This window comes from Oncorhynchus keta, chromosome 32, assembly GCF_023373465.1.
Source record: "Oncorhynchus keta strain PuntledgeMale-10-30-2019 chromosome 32, Oket_V2, whole genome shotgun sequence".
Classification (NCBI taxonomy): Eukaryota; Metazoa; Chordata; class Actinopteri; order Salmoniformes; family Salmonidae; genus Oncorhynchus; species Oncorhynchus keta.
This window is the reverse complement of record NC_068452.1, coordinates 17,475,145-17,491,603: the sequence shown is the minus strand read 5'-3', so window position 1 is coordinate 17,491,603 and position 16,459 is coordinate 17,475,145. Positions and strand designations below refer to the sequence as shown.

Sequence of the window (16,459 nt, the reverse complement as noted above, 5' to 3'; positions counted from 1 at the left end):
TGCCTTCTCTGGCAGAAGTCAGGACCTCTCCTGGCTTATTGTGTTCCCTGCAGTCGAAAATACCCTCTCACTAGGGGTGGAGGAGACTTGAGCACAGAGGTAGCTTGCCGCAATGTTTGTGAGGAGGGGCAGAGTAGCTCTATTCTCCCACCACCACATCACAGGATCTTCAGCCATGGAGATGGGAGGCAGGCCTTTGTAGAGCTCAACCTCTAGCCCAACACGCTCGCTGAGGGTGAGGGATGAGGTGTCCTGTTGGATTGTCAACCTCAACTACGTGTCCTTCTCTGAGAACAGCTCCTCCAAGGCACTCCTTGTTTTGTACAATGGAGGGACTGTCTCCTCCATTTCCTCTCCTTCAGACTCCTCCTCCTGTTGCTGGTGCTCTGTGTCTCTCTGCTCCGGCTCCTCTGACAGCCCCGGTGTTGCTCCTGTCACATTGGCCTCAACAGTTGCCTTCCTCAGCCTGTCCCAGGTGGCGTCACTCACCGGCCTCCCTTTAAATCTGGGGTCCATTGCTGTGGCCTCATGCAGGAAGGCTTGAATGTCCTCATCCTGATGGCGCTCGGAGAGGTTCTCCCATACCTTCTGTTTGATGGTTGCCACAAATGTTGTATCGTCATGCTTCACAGTGAAGTGCTCTTCCAGTTTTTAGAGGATGGGTTTGATCTGTCCACAAGGTGGCATTCGTTTCACACGACACACACAGTGTGGACGTATAGAGGATTCTCATGAGCTGGACAAACTACTCAGCCTTATGGAAGTCCTCGTCCTTCAGACGGCCCAGGTTGTCCTTGGTCATTTGCTGTTCTCAGTTGTGGGTCCAAGGCTGCTGCTTGGATCGCTGGATACTGCTCCATGAATCTCTCATTAGATATAGTTCCATCTGTTCTTCACGTCAAGGATGAGTGAATGTTGCGGAAGGTCGGAAACAACAACAAAAAACAACATGCATTTAATTACCGCACACTTGAATATTGAATTAAATTGTTAAATGTGGGAATTTCTAAATAATACTTTAATAGATTGAACTGGCTTCTTACCAAGGAGCTGCTGCTTTTCCTTCAAGACTGTGGCTCCATCGAGGATCTCTTGAACCACATGACCACTGCTCTGATTCTGGCTGCCAATTTATCAATGGAAGTCATTTGGTATATTTTTTGGGCTGCCAGATTCAATGTGTGCGCAAAAGCATCCTATTTTTAGGATGTGTAGCCTCTTGATGGCAACATCCAGATTGCCAGCATTATCAACAGTCCCCACCTCAATCTTGTTCGGCTCGATCTCAAACTCTTCCAGAATGTCTGAGAGCTCCTCTGCCACTACTTTGTGGTCCTTCTGTAGCTCAGTTGGTAGAGCATGGCGCTTGTAACGCCAGGGTAGTGGGTTCGATTCCCGGGACCACCCATACGTAGAATGTATGCACACATGACTGTAAGTCGCTTTGGATAAAAGCGTCTGCTAAATGGCATATATATATATACTTTGCCAGTTTGCGATTTGTACTCTGCCCTGGTGTGGAGGATCATCTGTTTTACACTGCCCTGGTGTGGAGGATCATCTGTTTTACACTGCCCTGGTGTGGAGGATCATCTGTTTTACACTGCCCTGGTCTGGAGGACCTTCTGTTTTACACTGCCCTGGTGTGGAGGACCTTCTGATTTACACTGCCCTGGTGTAGAGGACCTTCTGTTTTACACTGCCCTGGTGTGGAGGACCTTCTGTTTTACACTGCCCTGGTGTAGAGGACCTTCTGTTTTACACTGCATGGTGTGGAGGACCTTCTGTTTTTACACTGCCCTGGTGTGGAGGACCTTCTGTTTTTACACTGCCCTGGTGTGGAGGACCTTCTGTTTTACACTGCCCTGGTGTGGAGGACCTTCTGTTTTACACTGCCCTGGTGTGGAGGACCTTCTGTTTTACACTGCCCTGGTGTGGAGGACCTTCTATTTTACACTGCCCTGGTGTGGAGGATCTTCTGTTTTACACTGCCCTGGTGTGGAGGATCTTCTGTTTTACACTGCCTTGGTGTAGCGGACCTTCTGTTTTACACTGCCCTGGTGTGGAGGACCTTCTGTTTTACACTGCCCTGGTGTGGAGGACCTTCTGTTTTACACTGCCCTGGTGTGGAGGACCTTCTATTTTACACTGCCCTGGTGTGGAGGGTCTTCTGTTTTACACTGCCCTGGTGTGGAGGACCTGGTCTTGGCCATTGTGGAGAGGTTGGAGTCTGTTTGATTGAGTGTGTGGACAGGTGTCTTTCATACAGGTAACGAGTTCAAACAGGTACAGTTAATACAGGTAATGAATGGAGAACAGGAGGGTTTCTTAAAGAAAAAGTAACAGGTCTGTGAGAGACGGAATTCTTACTGGTTGGTAGGGATCAAGTACTTACGTCATGCAATAAAATGCAAATTAATTACTTTAAAAATCATACAATGTGATTTTCTGTTTTTTTGTTTTAGATTCCGTCTCTCACAGTTGAAGTGTACCTATGATAAAAAATATCAGACCTCTACATGCTTTGTAAGTAGGACAACCTGCAAAATCGGCAGTGTATCAAATACTTGTTCTCCCCACTGTATACACTGACAGACTGTTACATAAAGCCCTTGGACTCCAATGTTGCAAAGGAGTGTAGGCCTTTCACTATGAACTTGGTCACAGCTAGGTGGCACTCATTCACCCTCTCCTCAGTCATCCTCCCACTAGCTGCCAACGTGAAGGGACTTTGGGCTTGTCTTTGGCTTGGACCAGTGGTATTAGAGGGAGGAGTGGGTTGGTTCATTGCAGCTGCAACTTTAACAAAAAAGTTTAAACTTTAAATGGGTGATTGAATTTATGAACACACGCATAGCTAAACAATCAGCTGGCTAATGGTTACTTTTGATCATGAACCCATGTTCGCATAAATGTTGTAACTCCGCGTGTGGGCTCTAGGCTGCTAGCATACATACATAACGTAGATCGGGCAACGAGAGATGAACTACGAGCTAGGCAGTCGAAAACGGTGCATTTTCTCTGCCTGGTACATGATGCACTTTCCATAGATGTTTGGACAGATTGCTTGTGTTTCTGCCCTTACAAGCAAAAGTCTTGTTGCACCTGTGGCACCGAGCATTGTCAGCATCGACTCTGGTGAAGTGTAACCACACTTTAACGTGTAGCTCTCTCCACCATCGTCACTGATTAAGAGCAGGGTGCTGTAACGTGTGAGAGACGCGCGAGAGAGATCTCTTTTGGGTTGGGAATAGCGAAAATGCATCATAGACGAATGTCTTCATATTATTGCAAATTAGAAACGGTTGGTGAGATACAAAGTGCAAGATAACGTTTATTGTAGCAATAATGAATAGGAAATGTAATTTCTTAATGTATCCAGTACCGAAAGCAGAACCGATAACGTTGAAGCTTATCGATACTACGGCCTTTCATAATTTAGCCCCGGGGCCCGTTTAATACCTGGTTTCGGTACCCATCCCTAGGAGTGCGTGTGTGTGAGAAGGAAGGGGAAATGTTCTTTTTTCTAACAGAGATGTGTGTGTGTTTTGTTATTGACCTCACCAGGTCCATATAGACAGTACAGTAGAGTGGGATTTATTGCACAAATCAACATACAAATGTGTCTATAATCAATTGTTATGTAGACTATTTGTCAACAAAGATTCACATCACTGCAGCCACCGAGTCCCCTGACAAGCTTTGCCTTCTGACAGGCTTGCCTGGTAAACACAAAATGGTGGTTGCCCAATTCTAGGGTGTCAATTCTGGCCCACTATCGTTCTACTCCTTGAGGGCTTTTTCCTCTATGCTCAACTTCACCATCTAGTGGCCATTTGAGGGTAGAGGGAAAACATTGAATAGAAATAGAAATGGAGGCCTATCCTGTGAGGACCCCCAAAAAACCTTGGTTCCCCTTTGGTAAAACCATGCATTTACTTCACATGGTAGTTACATGGGCAAGTATGGTTACTGTGTGACGACATTGTTGGTTCACAACAAGACAGAAACATGACAGGAATGTCTAAATGCACTCTCTGAATATATTTACATTTACATTTAAGTCATTTAGCAGACGCTCTTATCCAGAGCGACTTACAAATTGGTGCATTCACCTTATGACATCCAATATATTGTGAATACACTCAGAATCTTCTGAATGTCCTCCAGACAGGTGAGTATGCCACAGACGAGGAGGAGGAGATGAGCCCCATGTTCCCCAACGCCATAGAGGTATTTGACCTGGCGGAGAATGAGGACATGCTCTCCCCCATGGAGATGGACCCTGAGAAACTGGCCCACAAGTTCAAAGAGGTGAGAAGGGAGGCTTGATGCCAAAGGCAAATGTTCATCTCGAAATGGAGAAAAAGTTCTATTCAATTCGACTACTTGTTGAGAGAGCTTATGAGATTAGACATTGTGCTGGAGTGAGCCATGGTGTCCATTTTTTTAACCGCTCTCTCCCTCTGTAGCTTCAGATAAAGCATGCGGTCACCCAGGCCGAGATTCAACAACTGAAGAGAAAGGTTAGACCTGCTCCAAAATCAATTACCCAACAAACATGGGACTTGTTTCACAGACCCACCTTAACCCTGGACTAAAACACAGTCCAGGGGTAAACTAGAAGTATACAGGAATAAACTTTACACTTTCTCCCCTCATCTAGCTGGCGCATGCAGAGCAGGACAAGCTGCGCTGGCGCATGGAGCGTGCCCAGCTGGAACAGAGCGTTCGGGAGAACAAGGAGCGCATGGAGAAGCTGGAGGGCTACTGGATGGAGGCCCAAAGTCTGTGTCAGGCGGTGGACGAACACCTGAAGGAGACACAGGCCCAAAACCAGACCCTGGAGCGCAAGTACAGCAAAGCCAAGCGCCTCATCAAGGAATATCAGCAGAAGTAAGAAGGATTCTGGGGTTTGTAGGAGGGAGAGGAATGAAGGATTCTGGAGTTTATAGGAGGAAGAGAAGGATGGAGGGATTCTGGGGTTTGTAGGAGGAAGAGAGGGATGGGGGGTTTCTGGGGGTTTGTAGTAGGAAGAGGATTGGGGTTCTGGGGTTTATAGGAGAAAGAGGAATGGAAGATTCTGGAGTTTGTAAGAGGAAGAGAGGAATGGAGGATTCTGGGATTTTTAGGTGGTAGTGCTGAGCGATTAACTGAAATTGCGGGGGTTTGTTATTAAATTACCTATGTTGGTTCAATTACTTATATTTTTCTTAGCTCTACGCGCCGTTTTCCATCCAAATCTACTAATATTATGCATATTTTAGCTTCTGGGCCTGAGTACAGGCAGTTTACTTTGTAGGAGGGTTTGTAGGAAGAATGGAGGATTCAGGAGTTGGAGGAAGAGAGGAGGGGGATGGGTGGGCAAGATTCAGCCTAACCACGCCACGCTATGTGTCTCAGGGAGATTGAGTATCTGAAGAGGGAGACGGCTCAGCGCAGAGCCCAAGAGGAGACCGAGGCCACTCATAAGGAAGAGGCAGACAACCTCCAGGACAAGGTGTTGTATATTTAGGTTCTACTGTGTGTGGAAATATTCATGACATTCTCAATAATTATGTAAGACAATTTCCTGTGGTTAATCTAGACACATAGCATGAAGATGCTACTGAGTTATGATCATTCTGCCTTGGAATTTTGTGTGTAATAAAAGCCCCCCTCTCTCTCTCTGTCCTCCTCAGATCACAGACCTGGAGACCAAGGTGGATGCGCTGAAGACCTCTGATCCCTCCTAAACCTCTGGCAGAGAGAGGGAAAGGAGGAACAATGCCTTCACACTGGAGCTATCCTTTTTCCAATCCATGTTTTCCTTGACGGATTGTCAGAACGACAAAAGAAGAAGAAAATAATGGAGGAAGGACGACTTTAGGGGCAGCAGTTTTGGGGGCAGGTGTATCAAAAGATACCTGCAAGCGAAAATGGAACAAAAAAATCATGTTTTCAACTGATGTCTGTCATTTGCTTCGAGCCGTGTCAACAATCCCTATTTGCTCCTTATTCAGAACCTGGAGTCCTTGTTGCATCGAACCACATTCACCTAGTTTAACTACCCAATTGATCAATCTGTGAAGGAGGTTCCTTGTCTTCTATGCTCTTCCTTCTGTCTTATCATATGTAAAATAACTAACCAGGAAATACAGCCCCTACTGACTTAACGTTTCTATACTAGACTTACTGGTTCAATAATAAACTGGATATGGAGACCAGAATTGGACAGAAGAAACTGATATGATGACAAAGATCCTCAAATACTGGTGTATAGCCTACTGGTGACAGACAGTGCTTCTGTTGTTATGGCACGATCTCTTGATTTCTACTAACTGAACAAAAGGAAAATGGCCGCTTCCCCTTTTTGCTCAACTGCTCCCCTTGTATGATGGAAAGACTCGGGTTGGGTTCAAGTTCATTTGTACAGTGATGATATGCTTGTATTGTATATATTCTTTACATATATTTAAAATTGCTTAAAAAGCTTAAGCAATGTGGCTGGGTTGAGAGGGCGTTGAATGAAATTGACTTAAGCATAGAGAAGATTGGGTATACAGAAGATGGTTTAATTCCAAGTGAATATAGGCCACGCAAAGTGGCACATTTTCCTTTTTATATTAGCAACATGGCAAACAGGGTGTGAATATGTGCAAGCTTAACAGTTCAATGTGCTACTCGTGGTTTTACTTGCGTATGTCTCACCTTGGGCTCTGATAACGTAGAGGGTCAGTATTATTTGACTTTGTGCTTCGCTCTATATCAATTTCAGAATCCGTGTTTTCCCCGCCCCAACCAGGAATGTCTTACTCACGCTCTAACGTTTGAGCCTGGAATCACTGCTAGTTTAGCAAAGGGGTTTAAATTTAGCCCCCAGACCGGGATAGCCCTTTGCATTTGGGGACTGGGTGGCAATCTTTGTGTAATGTTGGGGTAACTAGAGCCATGGGATAATGTTGATGTAGCATAGCAGCTTTATGAAAGCGATCGATGGAGGCAGGGGGGAAAAATGTTCCAGCATGCCTCAAGTGGCTTCCTATCTCCTTGTCTCTTGTCTTGTAAAATAACATAGGGAAGGTTAAAGCAAAGCAGTGTGTCTGATCTGATTCCGACCAGAGGACCTCCTGTCACCTGTCCAGTCCATCTCAGGTCAGTGCAGATGAAGGAGACGGGAGGAGGAGGCCACTGTGGACTACTGCGGTGCGGTCAAAGGGCTATGTCTGTAGACGCGATGCTCTCACTTGAATCTCCAATAATACCAGTCAGCTGCCTTGCTCCCTCTGTGCTGCTCATGTTTGTCAAGTGTCTTTTTTATCCAAGACTAGGCATTTGGAACTTCCTGTCATTACTTCTCTGTCCCCTAGTGACACAAACAGGTCAGACTCATTTGCCCCCACCATGTATTAATTTTTTTTCTTAAAAATTGGCCCCATTATTATTTTAATCTTGTGTCATTTTAATTGTTTTAATGTAAAAATGTGTATTTTAACTGTGAAAACTCTTGTCAAGTACATACAGTTTTCATGGGCCCAATGTTACTGTACATTTCTGTTGCAGTACTGCTCTAAACCAGGAGGTGTCCCTCTTTCAGTGAGTTGGATTGAGAGAAGGAATATCAGGTCGTGACTAATTCCTGGTTTACCATCTCTGGAATAAACTGACAGGGTTTTCTGACCATATTTTGCAGTATTAGGTAATATTTGAGTCGATGTGCGAACAACTTCCACATGCTGAGAAGTGGTAGTGAACATAGAACTAAAAAGGGGCTTAAAGGCCCAGTGCAGTCAACATGGTTTACCTGTGTAAAATGATATATTTCCACGCTGAGGTTTTAATAATAGTGTACAATTGTGAAAATTATGGTAATGCCCTTTTAGTGTAAGAGTTAATTGAAAAGACTGCCTGTGAATTCTGGCCTGTTTTGGTGGGATGGAGTTTTGGCCTGCCCCAAAAATCTAGTTTTCAGTTTCCCCCTCCCCACTCAGACCACTCCCAGACAGTCCTAGAAAAAGTATTGCTTGAGAAATTGCTCTTTGCTAAGAAAGTATTTTGTTTATTTTTGGTGGTTTTAATTGAGAAGCATCACAGTAAGGTACTTAATTGTGACCCAGAAATGATTTCAGATTGAGATAAAATGGCTGCATTGGATCTTTTTAAGAAAAAGGAAAAACATTTTTTTTAAAAGTACTTTTTGCGTGTTTGTCTTGTATGACATTGAACCATTATTGGCCTACTAACTCCATACAGTATGCTTGTATAGGATGCTGATCGTAACATAGTGAGTGTGCCAGTATGGAACACACACGGTCCACCTTAGAGATGAGATGAGAGAGGCTCTGCTTAAGACCTTTAAACCACTGTCCCCAATGGTATTATTGCTACATTGCGTTTTCCTCTTGGCTATATGCGGTATATGTTTACCTTTTTTAAATCCATCTTCATAGTGAATACCTTGCCCTACAGTTGTGAATCAAAACTGTTGACCTCTACTAAAACAAAAAGAAAGAGAACTGCATAGACCACATTCGGATAGATACGATGTCTGTTCCTGTATTGACTGTCAAATGGACCTAACCAAGGGACTTGCTTGTAAAGTCTTCATCACAAGGCTGACTTCTCCTCTCTGATGGCGGGCAGACACTGGACAAGTATCATTTACCTACAAACTAGACTAAATTAAATATGTTCACACAATAATATTCCTTGGCTTAGAGCTATGCTGTCAGTAAAGTCACAACCATGGGCAACATGTCAGCAATGGGATAGTTGACCAATGGAAATGTCCGGGTGAAAAAGAGATGTGATTCACTGAAGTGGATCCTTGAATTTGACACATTTTAGCATCTTTATGATTCCAGTTCTGATACTGCCTCGAGGGGTACTGTTAGAATACAGTACATATGCTGGGAAATGCGTGTTCATATCTGCACTTCAGAATAGGAAGCAACCCCAATGAGGCCATGGAACAGGAGCTCTATGATATGGACCCGAACGAACAATTGTATGGTTTTTCTCATCTTTTAACATCCCATTGTACACTTTGTCATTACTCTTTACGAGTGCATGAGATTCGACAAAATGCTGTTGGAAACTCATTCTGGATCTCTGCTTCACACTCGGGACTCTTGCATTATTGACCATGGCCCATTAGTACAGTGTAATAGCTTTGCCCTCCTCTGAGGTGGAAGGAAACTAGTTACATTCCTTTTTGTATTTTTCTTTTTATCATTGCCTTGTGGTTTGCAAACACAATGAGTAAGAGAAAGTCCAGAAATTCATAATGTTCGTCTCTCACATAATTTCCTGTCATTGTTAATAAATGCAGATGTGTTGAACAAGAGCTCAAGGGTCACGTTGGCTTGTTTTGTGTTTGTAACCGGTTGCACCTGTAATACTTCACTGAAAGGGGTGTCGTTTTCATGAATGAAAGGTGTATTAATGTTGGTGTGTTTAGATTTTATGCACTGAATTTGTTTACAAAAGTCCAGAGGTTCTAAAAGATTAGAGCTATTTCACTTTTCAAATCAAATCAAAATGTATTTGACACATGCCCCGAATACAACAAGTGTAGACTTTACTTACTTACAAACCCTTAACCAACAGTGCAGTTCAAGAGGAAAATATTTACCAAGTAGACTATTATAAAAAGTAACACAATAAGAATAACAATAACGAGCCTATATACAGGGGGCACCGGTACAGGCTAGTTGAGGTAATCTGTACATGTAGATGGGGGCGAAGTGACTGCATAGGTAACAAACAAACAGCGAGTAGAAGCAGTGTATAAGGGGTGGTCAATGTAAATTGTCCGTTGGCGATTTTTATGAATTTTTCAGCAGTGTAATGGCTTGAGGGTAGAAGCTGTTGAAGAGCCTTTTCGTCCTAGACTTGGTACTCCGCTACTGCTTGTCGTGCAGTAGCAGAGAACTGTCTATAACTTGGGTGACTGGAGTCTCTGACAATTTTATCGGCTTTCCTTTGACACCACCTACTATATTGGTCCTGGATGGCAGGAGGCTTTGCCCCGGTGATGTACTGGGCCGTTCACACTACCCTCTGTAGCACCTTACGGTCAGATGCCGAGCAGTTGCCATACCAGGCGGTGATGCAACCGGTCAGGATGCTCTCGATGGTGCAGCTGTAGAACCTTTTGAGGATCTGGGGGCCCATGCCAAATATTTTCAGTCTCCTGAGAGGTTTTGTCGTGCCCTCTTCACGACTGTCTTGGTATGTTTGGACCATGATAGTTCGTTGATGTGGACACCAAGGAACTTAACTCTTGACCCACTCCACTACCATCCTTTCGATGTTAATGGGGGCCCTGTTCCTGTAGTCCACGGTCAGCTCCTTTTGTCTTGCTCACATTGAGGGAGAGGTTGTTGTCCAGGCACCACACTGCCCCTCCCTATAGGCTGTCTCATCGTTGTCGGTGATCAGGCCTACCTACCACTGTTGTCATCAGCAAACTTAGTGATGGTGTTTGGAGTCATGTTTGGCCACGCAGTCATGGGTGAAAGGGGAGTACAGGAGGGGACTAAGGACACACCCCTGAAGGGCCCCAGTGTTAAGGATCACCGTGGCAGATGTATTGTTGCCTACTATTACCACCTGGGGGCTGCCCGTCCGGAAGTTCAGGATCCAGTTGCAGAGGGAGGTGTTTAGTCCCAGAGTCCTTAGCTTAGTGATGTGCTTCGTGGGCACTATGGTGTTGAATGCTGAGCGGTAGTCGATGAACAGCATTCTCACATAGGTGTTACTTTTGTCCAGGTGAGAAATGGCGTTGTGGAGTGCGATTGAGATTGTGTCATCTGTGGATCAGTTGGGGCGGTATGCGAATTGGAGTGGGCCAAGAGTGTCTGGGTGGATGCTGTTGATGTTATGCACTTGAGTGAGGACCCAAAAGCGGTTTAACAAAAACAGAGTCCTGATCACACGTAGCATCAGATGAACAGGCAGATTCCGATAGGACGGGACAAGGGTGAAGCAAACGAGACGATAGTTTGGTTCTGGCATGAGAAACTCAAACGAGAATCTGACAAAGACAGAAGCAGGAACAGAGAGAGAAATAGAGACCTAATCAGAGGGAAAAAGGGAACAGGTGGGAAAAGGGTGAATGAGGTAGTTAGAGAAGATGAGGAACAGCTGGGGGGAGGAGAGAAAGAGAAGGTAACCTAATACGACCAGCAGAGGGAGACGGAGTGAAGAGAAAGAACAGGAACAAGACATATTATGACAATACATGACAGTTGATGTGAGCCATGACAAGTCTTTCAAAGCACTTCATGGCTACCGATGTGAGTGCCACATTGCAGTAATCATTTAGGCAGGTTACCTTCGCTTCCTTGGGCACAGGGACTATGGTGGTCTGCTTGAAACATGTAGGTATTACTCGGTCAGGGAGAGGTTGAAAATGTCAGTGAAGACGCTTGACAGTTGGTCCGTGCATGCTTTGAGTACACGTCCTGGTAATCCGTCTGGCCCAGCGGCTTTGTGAATGTTGACCTGTTTAAAGGTTTTGTTCACATCGGCGACCGAGAGCGTTATCACACAGTCATCCAGAACAGCTGATGCTCACGTGCATGCTTCAGTGTTGCTTGCCTCGAAGCGAGCTAAGAGCATAAAAGGCATTTAGCTCGTGTGTTAGGCTCGCATCAATGGGCAGCTCACTTCGGTGTTTCCCTTTGTAGTCTGTAATAGTTCAAATTATTTCCTCATAGTGGATCCTTTTCGAAGTGTCTTATGGGAGCTTTGGACTAATAGTTGGCCTAAAGGTATCACAAGGAACATAGCCAACACGTCCTTGAATTATTGCTCTTACAGTCACAGCACCATGCCTATATCCTTGCCCCCCATGTTATTCCCAGCCCCCGCGCTCTTCAGCAACAAAACGACCTTGCGGACATGCACAACATTAGGTTGCATGACGTAATACCGTTATAAAGTCTGTTACTTTTCATCAGTCATCATTACTGTTCTTCCATGTAGCTGAGACGGATGTGGATTTGAACTTCAAGTGATCAATTATGGATGACAATAAGGTAGGCTTAGTCCTTGGAATACATGTAGGCCTGGGATTTCAAAAGTCAACATAACATCTGATATTGATAGACATATTAGTCCTATATATATTAGTACTACTAGTAATAGGCTATCTACAGTGGTTGCGGTATAGAATAGCACCTAGCCTATCAGGTGCATGAGACCATTATCTTTATGACACCTGCAATCCTCAAATTCAGGGCGCAGTTCAAACAGGTTTGTACTGGTCGTACATGTTTTAGCAAGTATACCCTTTTTTTTGCATCCTTCCCAAATCGGATGGAAAGCAGTTGGATTTGAAATATCAACAGGAGAGAGATGAAAGACCCAGTAGTCTAGCCAAAGAAAGACAGGACCAGCAGTGGAAAAACAAGCTGGTCTCAGAGCCTTTTGTATTATTCTTTATGTAAACCTAAGTTTTTGATATTTTAAGTTTGCATGAGACAGATGGTTACGTAGTATGGTGGTTGGTCGGGCATATAACGCAAATGTCTAGCAACCCAAAGGTTGTGAATTAGAATCTCATCATGGACAAATTTATCATTTTAGCTCATTAACTTTTCAACAATTTTTACTACTTTGTGTAACGGATGTGAAACGGCTAGCTTAGTTAGCGGTGTGCGCTAAATAGCGTTTCAATCGGTTACGTCACTTGCTCTGAGACCTTGAAGTAGTAATTCCCCTTGCTCTGCAAGGGCCGCGGCTTTTGTGGAGCGATGGGTAACGATGCTTCGAGGGTGACTGTTGTCGTTGTGTGCAGAAGGTCCCTGGTTCGCGCCCGGGTATGGGCGAGGGGACGGTTTAAAGTTATACTGTTACATTGATGCTGTTGACCCGGATTACTGGTTGCTGCGGAAAAAGGAGGAAGGTCAAAAGGGGGGTGAGTGTAACGGATGTGAAACGGCTAGCTTAGTTAGCGGTGTGCGCTAAATAGCGTTTCAATCGGTTACGTCACTTGCTCTGAGACCTTGAAGTAGTAATTCCCCTTGCTCTGCAAGGGCCGCGGCTTTTGTGGAGCGATGGGTAACGATGCTTCGAGGGTGACTGTTGTCGTTGTGTGCAGAAGGTCCCTGGTTCGCGCCCGAGTATGGGCGAGGGGACGGTTTAAAGTTATACTGTTACATTTGCAACTACTGAGCATGTTAGCTAACACTTCCCCTAACCCTAACCTTACCCCTTTTAGCTAACCCTTCATCTAACCCTAGTTTAATTATTTAACCTACCTCCTAAAATTAACCTCAACCTTACCCCTAGCCTAGCTAACGTTACTGAGCTAGATTTCGTAACATATTGTACATTTTGCAAATTTGTAAAATATAATATAAATTGTAATTTGTAACATATCATACGAAATGGGTGATGGACCAAATGCATTACATACTATACAAAATGTAACCTACCATACTAATTGGAGTGTCTAATTTACATACAGAATATTAAGAAATACTCTCAGACCAGGTTTGGAAAGAAGCTAAGCTAAAATTACAACTTGGTCAAAGGTTTTGATATACGGTAGACCATTTCATTCTTTTGTGCCGGCCAAGGCGCATTGGTGTCTCTGCAGGGTCTTTGGCCTGGTTTTCTGACTTCCTCTCTCAAAGAGTGCAGTGTATGAAGTCAGATCATCTGCTGTCTCAACCACTGCCTGTCACAAAGGGAGCACCTCAAGGCTCGATCCTAGGCCCCACGCTCTTCTCAATTTACATCAACATCATAGCTCAGGCAGTAGGAAGCTCTCTCATCCATTTATATGCAGATGATACAGTCTTATACTCAACTGGCTCCTCCCTGGATGTTGTGATAAATGCTCTACAACAAAGCTTTCTTAGTATCCAACAAGTTCTCTGACCTTAACCTTGTTCTGAACACCTACAAAACAAAGGTCATGTGGTTTAGTAAGAAGAATGCCCCTCTCCCCACCGGTGTGATTACTACCTCTGAGGGTTTAGAGCTCGAGGAAGTCACCTCATACAAGTACTTGGGAGTATGGCGAGACAGTACACTGTCCTTCTCTTATCACATATCAAGGTTAAATCTATACTTGGTTTCCTCTATCGCAATCGCTCCTCTTTCACCCCAACTGCCAAACTAACCCTGATTAAGATGACCATCCTACACATGCTAGATTACAGAAATGTAATTTATAGATCGGCAGGTAAGGGTGCTATCGAGTGGCTAGATGTTCTTTACCATTCAACCATCAGATTTGCCACCAATGCTCCTTATGGGACACATCACTGAACTCTATACTCCTCTGTAAACTGGTATACCTCTGAATACCCGTCGCAAGACCCACTGGTTGATGCTTATTTATAAAACCCTCTTAGGCCACACTCCACCTATCTGAGATATCTACTGCAGCCCTCATCCTCAACATACAACATCCGCTCTGCCAGCCACATTCTACTAAAGGTCCCCAAAGCAAACACATCCCTGGGTCGCTCCTCTTTTCATTTTGCTGCAGCTAGAGACTGGAACGAGCTGCAAAAAACACTCAAACTGGACAGTTTTATCGCCATCTTTTCCTTCAAAGACTCAATCATGGACACTCTTACTGGCAGTTGTGGCTGCTTCACATGATGTATTGTTGTCTCTACCTTCTTGCCCTTTGTGCTGATGTCTGTGCCCAATAATGTTTGTGCTATTTTTTGTGCTGCTCCCATGTTGTGTTGCTACCATACGGTGTTGTCATGTATTGCTGCCATGCTATGTTGTCTCTTTATGTAGTGTCGTGATTGTGTTTTGTCCTATATTTTTTTCCTTTTTGGTAGGCCGTCATTGTAAATAAGAATGTGTTCTTAACTTGCATGGTTAAATAAAGGTGAAATTAATTAATAATAAAAAAATCTCCCAACTGGATGAATTCGCTGCTTCAAGCTTTTCTCTCTTCGCTTATGAGTTATCATCCTATGTGAGTCCACGGGAGAGTGCAACCAGCACCAAAGCCCATCTGATATCCTAATCCCACACATCAGGAAACTATCCAGTCAGAGCTTCCAGAGAAAGCAAGGGGGAATTTGTTAGGTACTCCTGAGAAAAATGTAGGTCTTAGAACACACTCTCAGAACTCAGAGCCATGCAGCAAAGCTGCTCGCCAGACCAAGATGCCCACTATGGTAGAGGACGATGTCTATGTGTCGTCGATGAATGTTGATTCAGAGACATCTAAAATCATGGACACATTCGTGGTGGCTGCAGAGAGCTTTGTAAAGGCATTTGAAGCGGATGACAACATGAAGCAGTCTGATTTTGTAGACAGCATTATGGACTGGGTAAAGAATGTATCAACACAGGGTCAAGTACCTGTGAGGACAGCATTTTACAGAGCACACCCACCGCTTCCTCTATGAGTATGGACACAACAGCCTGTGATGCTTTTAAAATCATAGTAGATGGTGTGAAAAGCCTGTTGCAGACCACAGAGTACTCTGGTACTATAAGGCCTACAGACTCTGTCCTTCTTCAGGATTCAAACGATTCAGAGACCTCATCCACAGACTCAGAAAAGGGTGTTGTGTCCGAGATGAAGATGTGGTCTGTATTCAGAGAATGCTGGGGTATTTTCTCTCCCGTTGTGTCAAAAGCAGTGCTACCATGGCGGATGCCAAAAAAAAGTATCCGATCATGGTCATCATTCAGGAGGAAATTTCCAGGTCTGAAGAAGTGAAGACCTCTGGGAAGTTCGCCCAACTACATAACATTTTGGGAACTATGACGTGTAAGTGTAGCGATGGCTCAATGTGAAGGCAATGAAGAGCTGGAGCACACTTCCTACAGGAATGCCACGCAAAATAAATGCCATGCTGAACAGACTGAACGTCACCCCATTAGTTTTCACTATATAGATCAACGTTTTTTCGGTGATCGAATCAACATTATATCAGCCCTTTTCAATGCAACAAACCAAAACAAATCTAACTTTTCAAAATTGATTCTGTGATTTTGTTTTATGCACAGCCAGAGCCAAAGGAGTAGAATTCTTCTTGACGGGAGTAGCCCATAAGCGGTCTTTCAATCACCCGCGAGTGAATGCACTTTTCAGATCAGAGCCGCGGGTGTGTGCACATTTGTTGATATACTTTGCTAGTTAGCGAGTTATTAGCCCAGTTATACGTATAGGTCAGCAATGGGGAGTTACCACTTCCTACAAGAGCACAACATGTGTAGGATACGTTTGCCTTTGAAAAGCCAGTCAGGTAAAAAGCTTATGTCTTAATTAAAGGGGCAGTGTTGTATTTTGAGACAGGCTTGAATATGCAAACAAGCTTACAGGCAGAGGGGTAGCCTACACTGTCTAATTCTCTGTATGGTAATAATAATTCATTTCATTTTGTAAAGTGGTTTCTTACATATTACAACACAATACAATGCAATTTACAGTCACCTATTTGGTGCATGGTGTTAGACCAAGTCAAAATTAATTCATTAATGTCAA

The 16,459-nt window shown here is 44.2% G+C and overlaps 1 protein-coding gene across 2 annotated transcripts in view; it reads left to right on the top strand.

Moving 5' to 3' along the window:
- LOC118365181 (neurabin-2) overlaps positions 1–9,325 on the top strand; it is a 61,070-nt gene extending 51,745 nt beyond the window's left edge. For both annotated transcript variants that reach the window (XM_035747160.2, XM_035747161.2), the window contains exons 7-11: positions 4,171–4,314; positions 4,473–4,526; positions 4,667–4,896; positions 5,404–5,500; positions 5,682–9,325. In XM_035747160.2, the coding sequence (XP_035603053.1) occupies positions 4,171–4,314; positions 4,473–4,526; positions 4,667–4,896; positions 5,404–5,500; positions 5,682–5,735 (579 nt within the window). In that variant the 3' untranslated portion in view covers positions 5,736–9,325. The remainder of the gene's footprint in view (positions 1–4,170; positions 4,315–4,472; positions 4,527–4,666; positions 4,897–5,403; positions 5,501–5,681) is intronic.
- Positions 9,326–16,459: the final 7,134 nt, after the last annotated feature.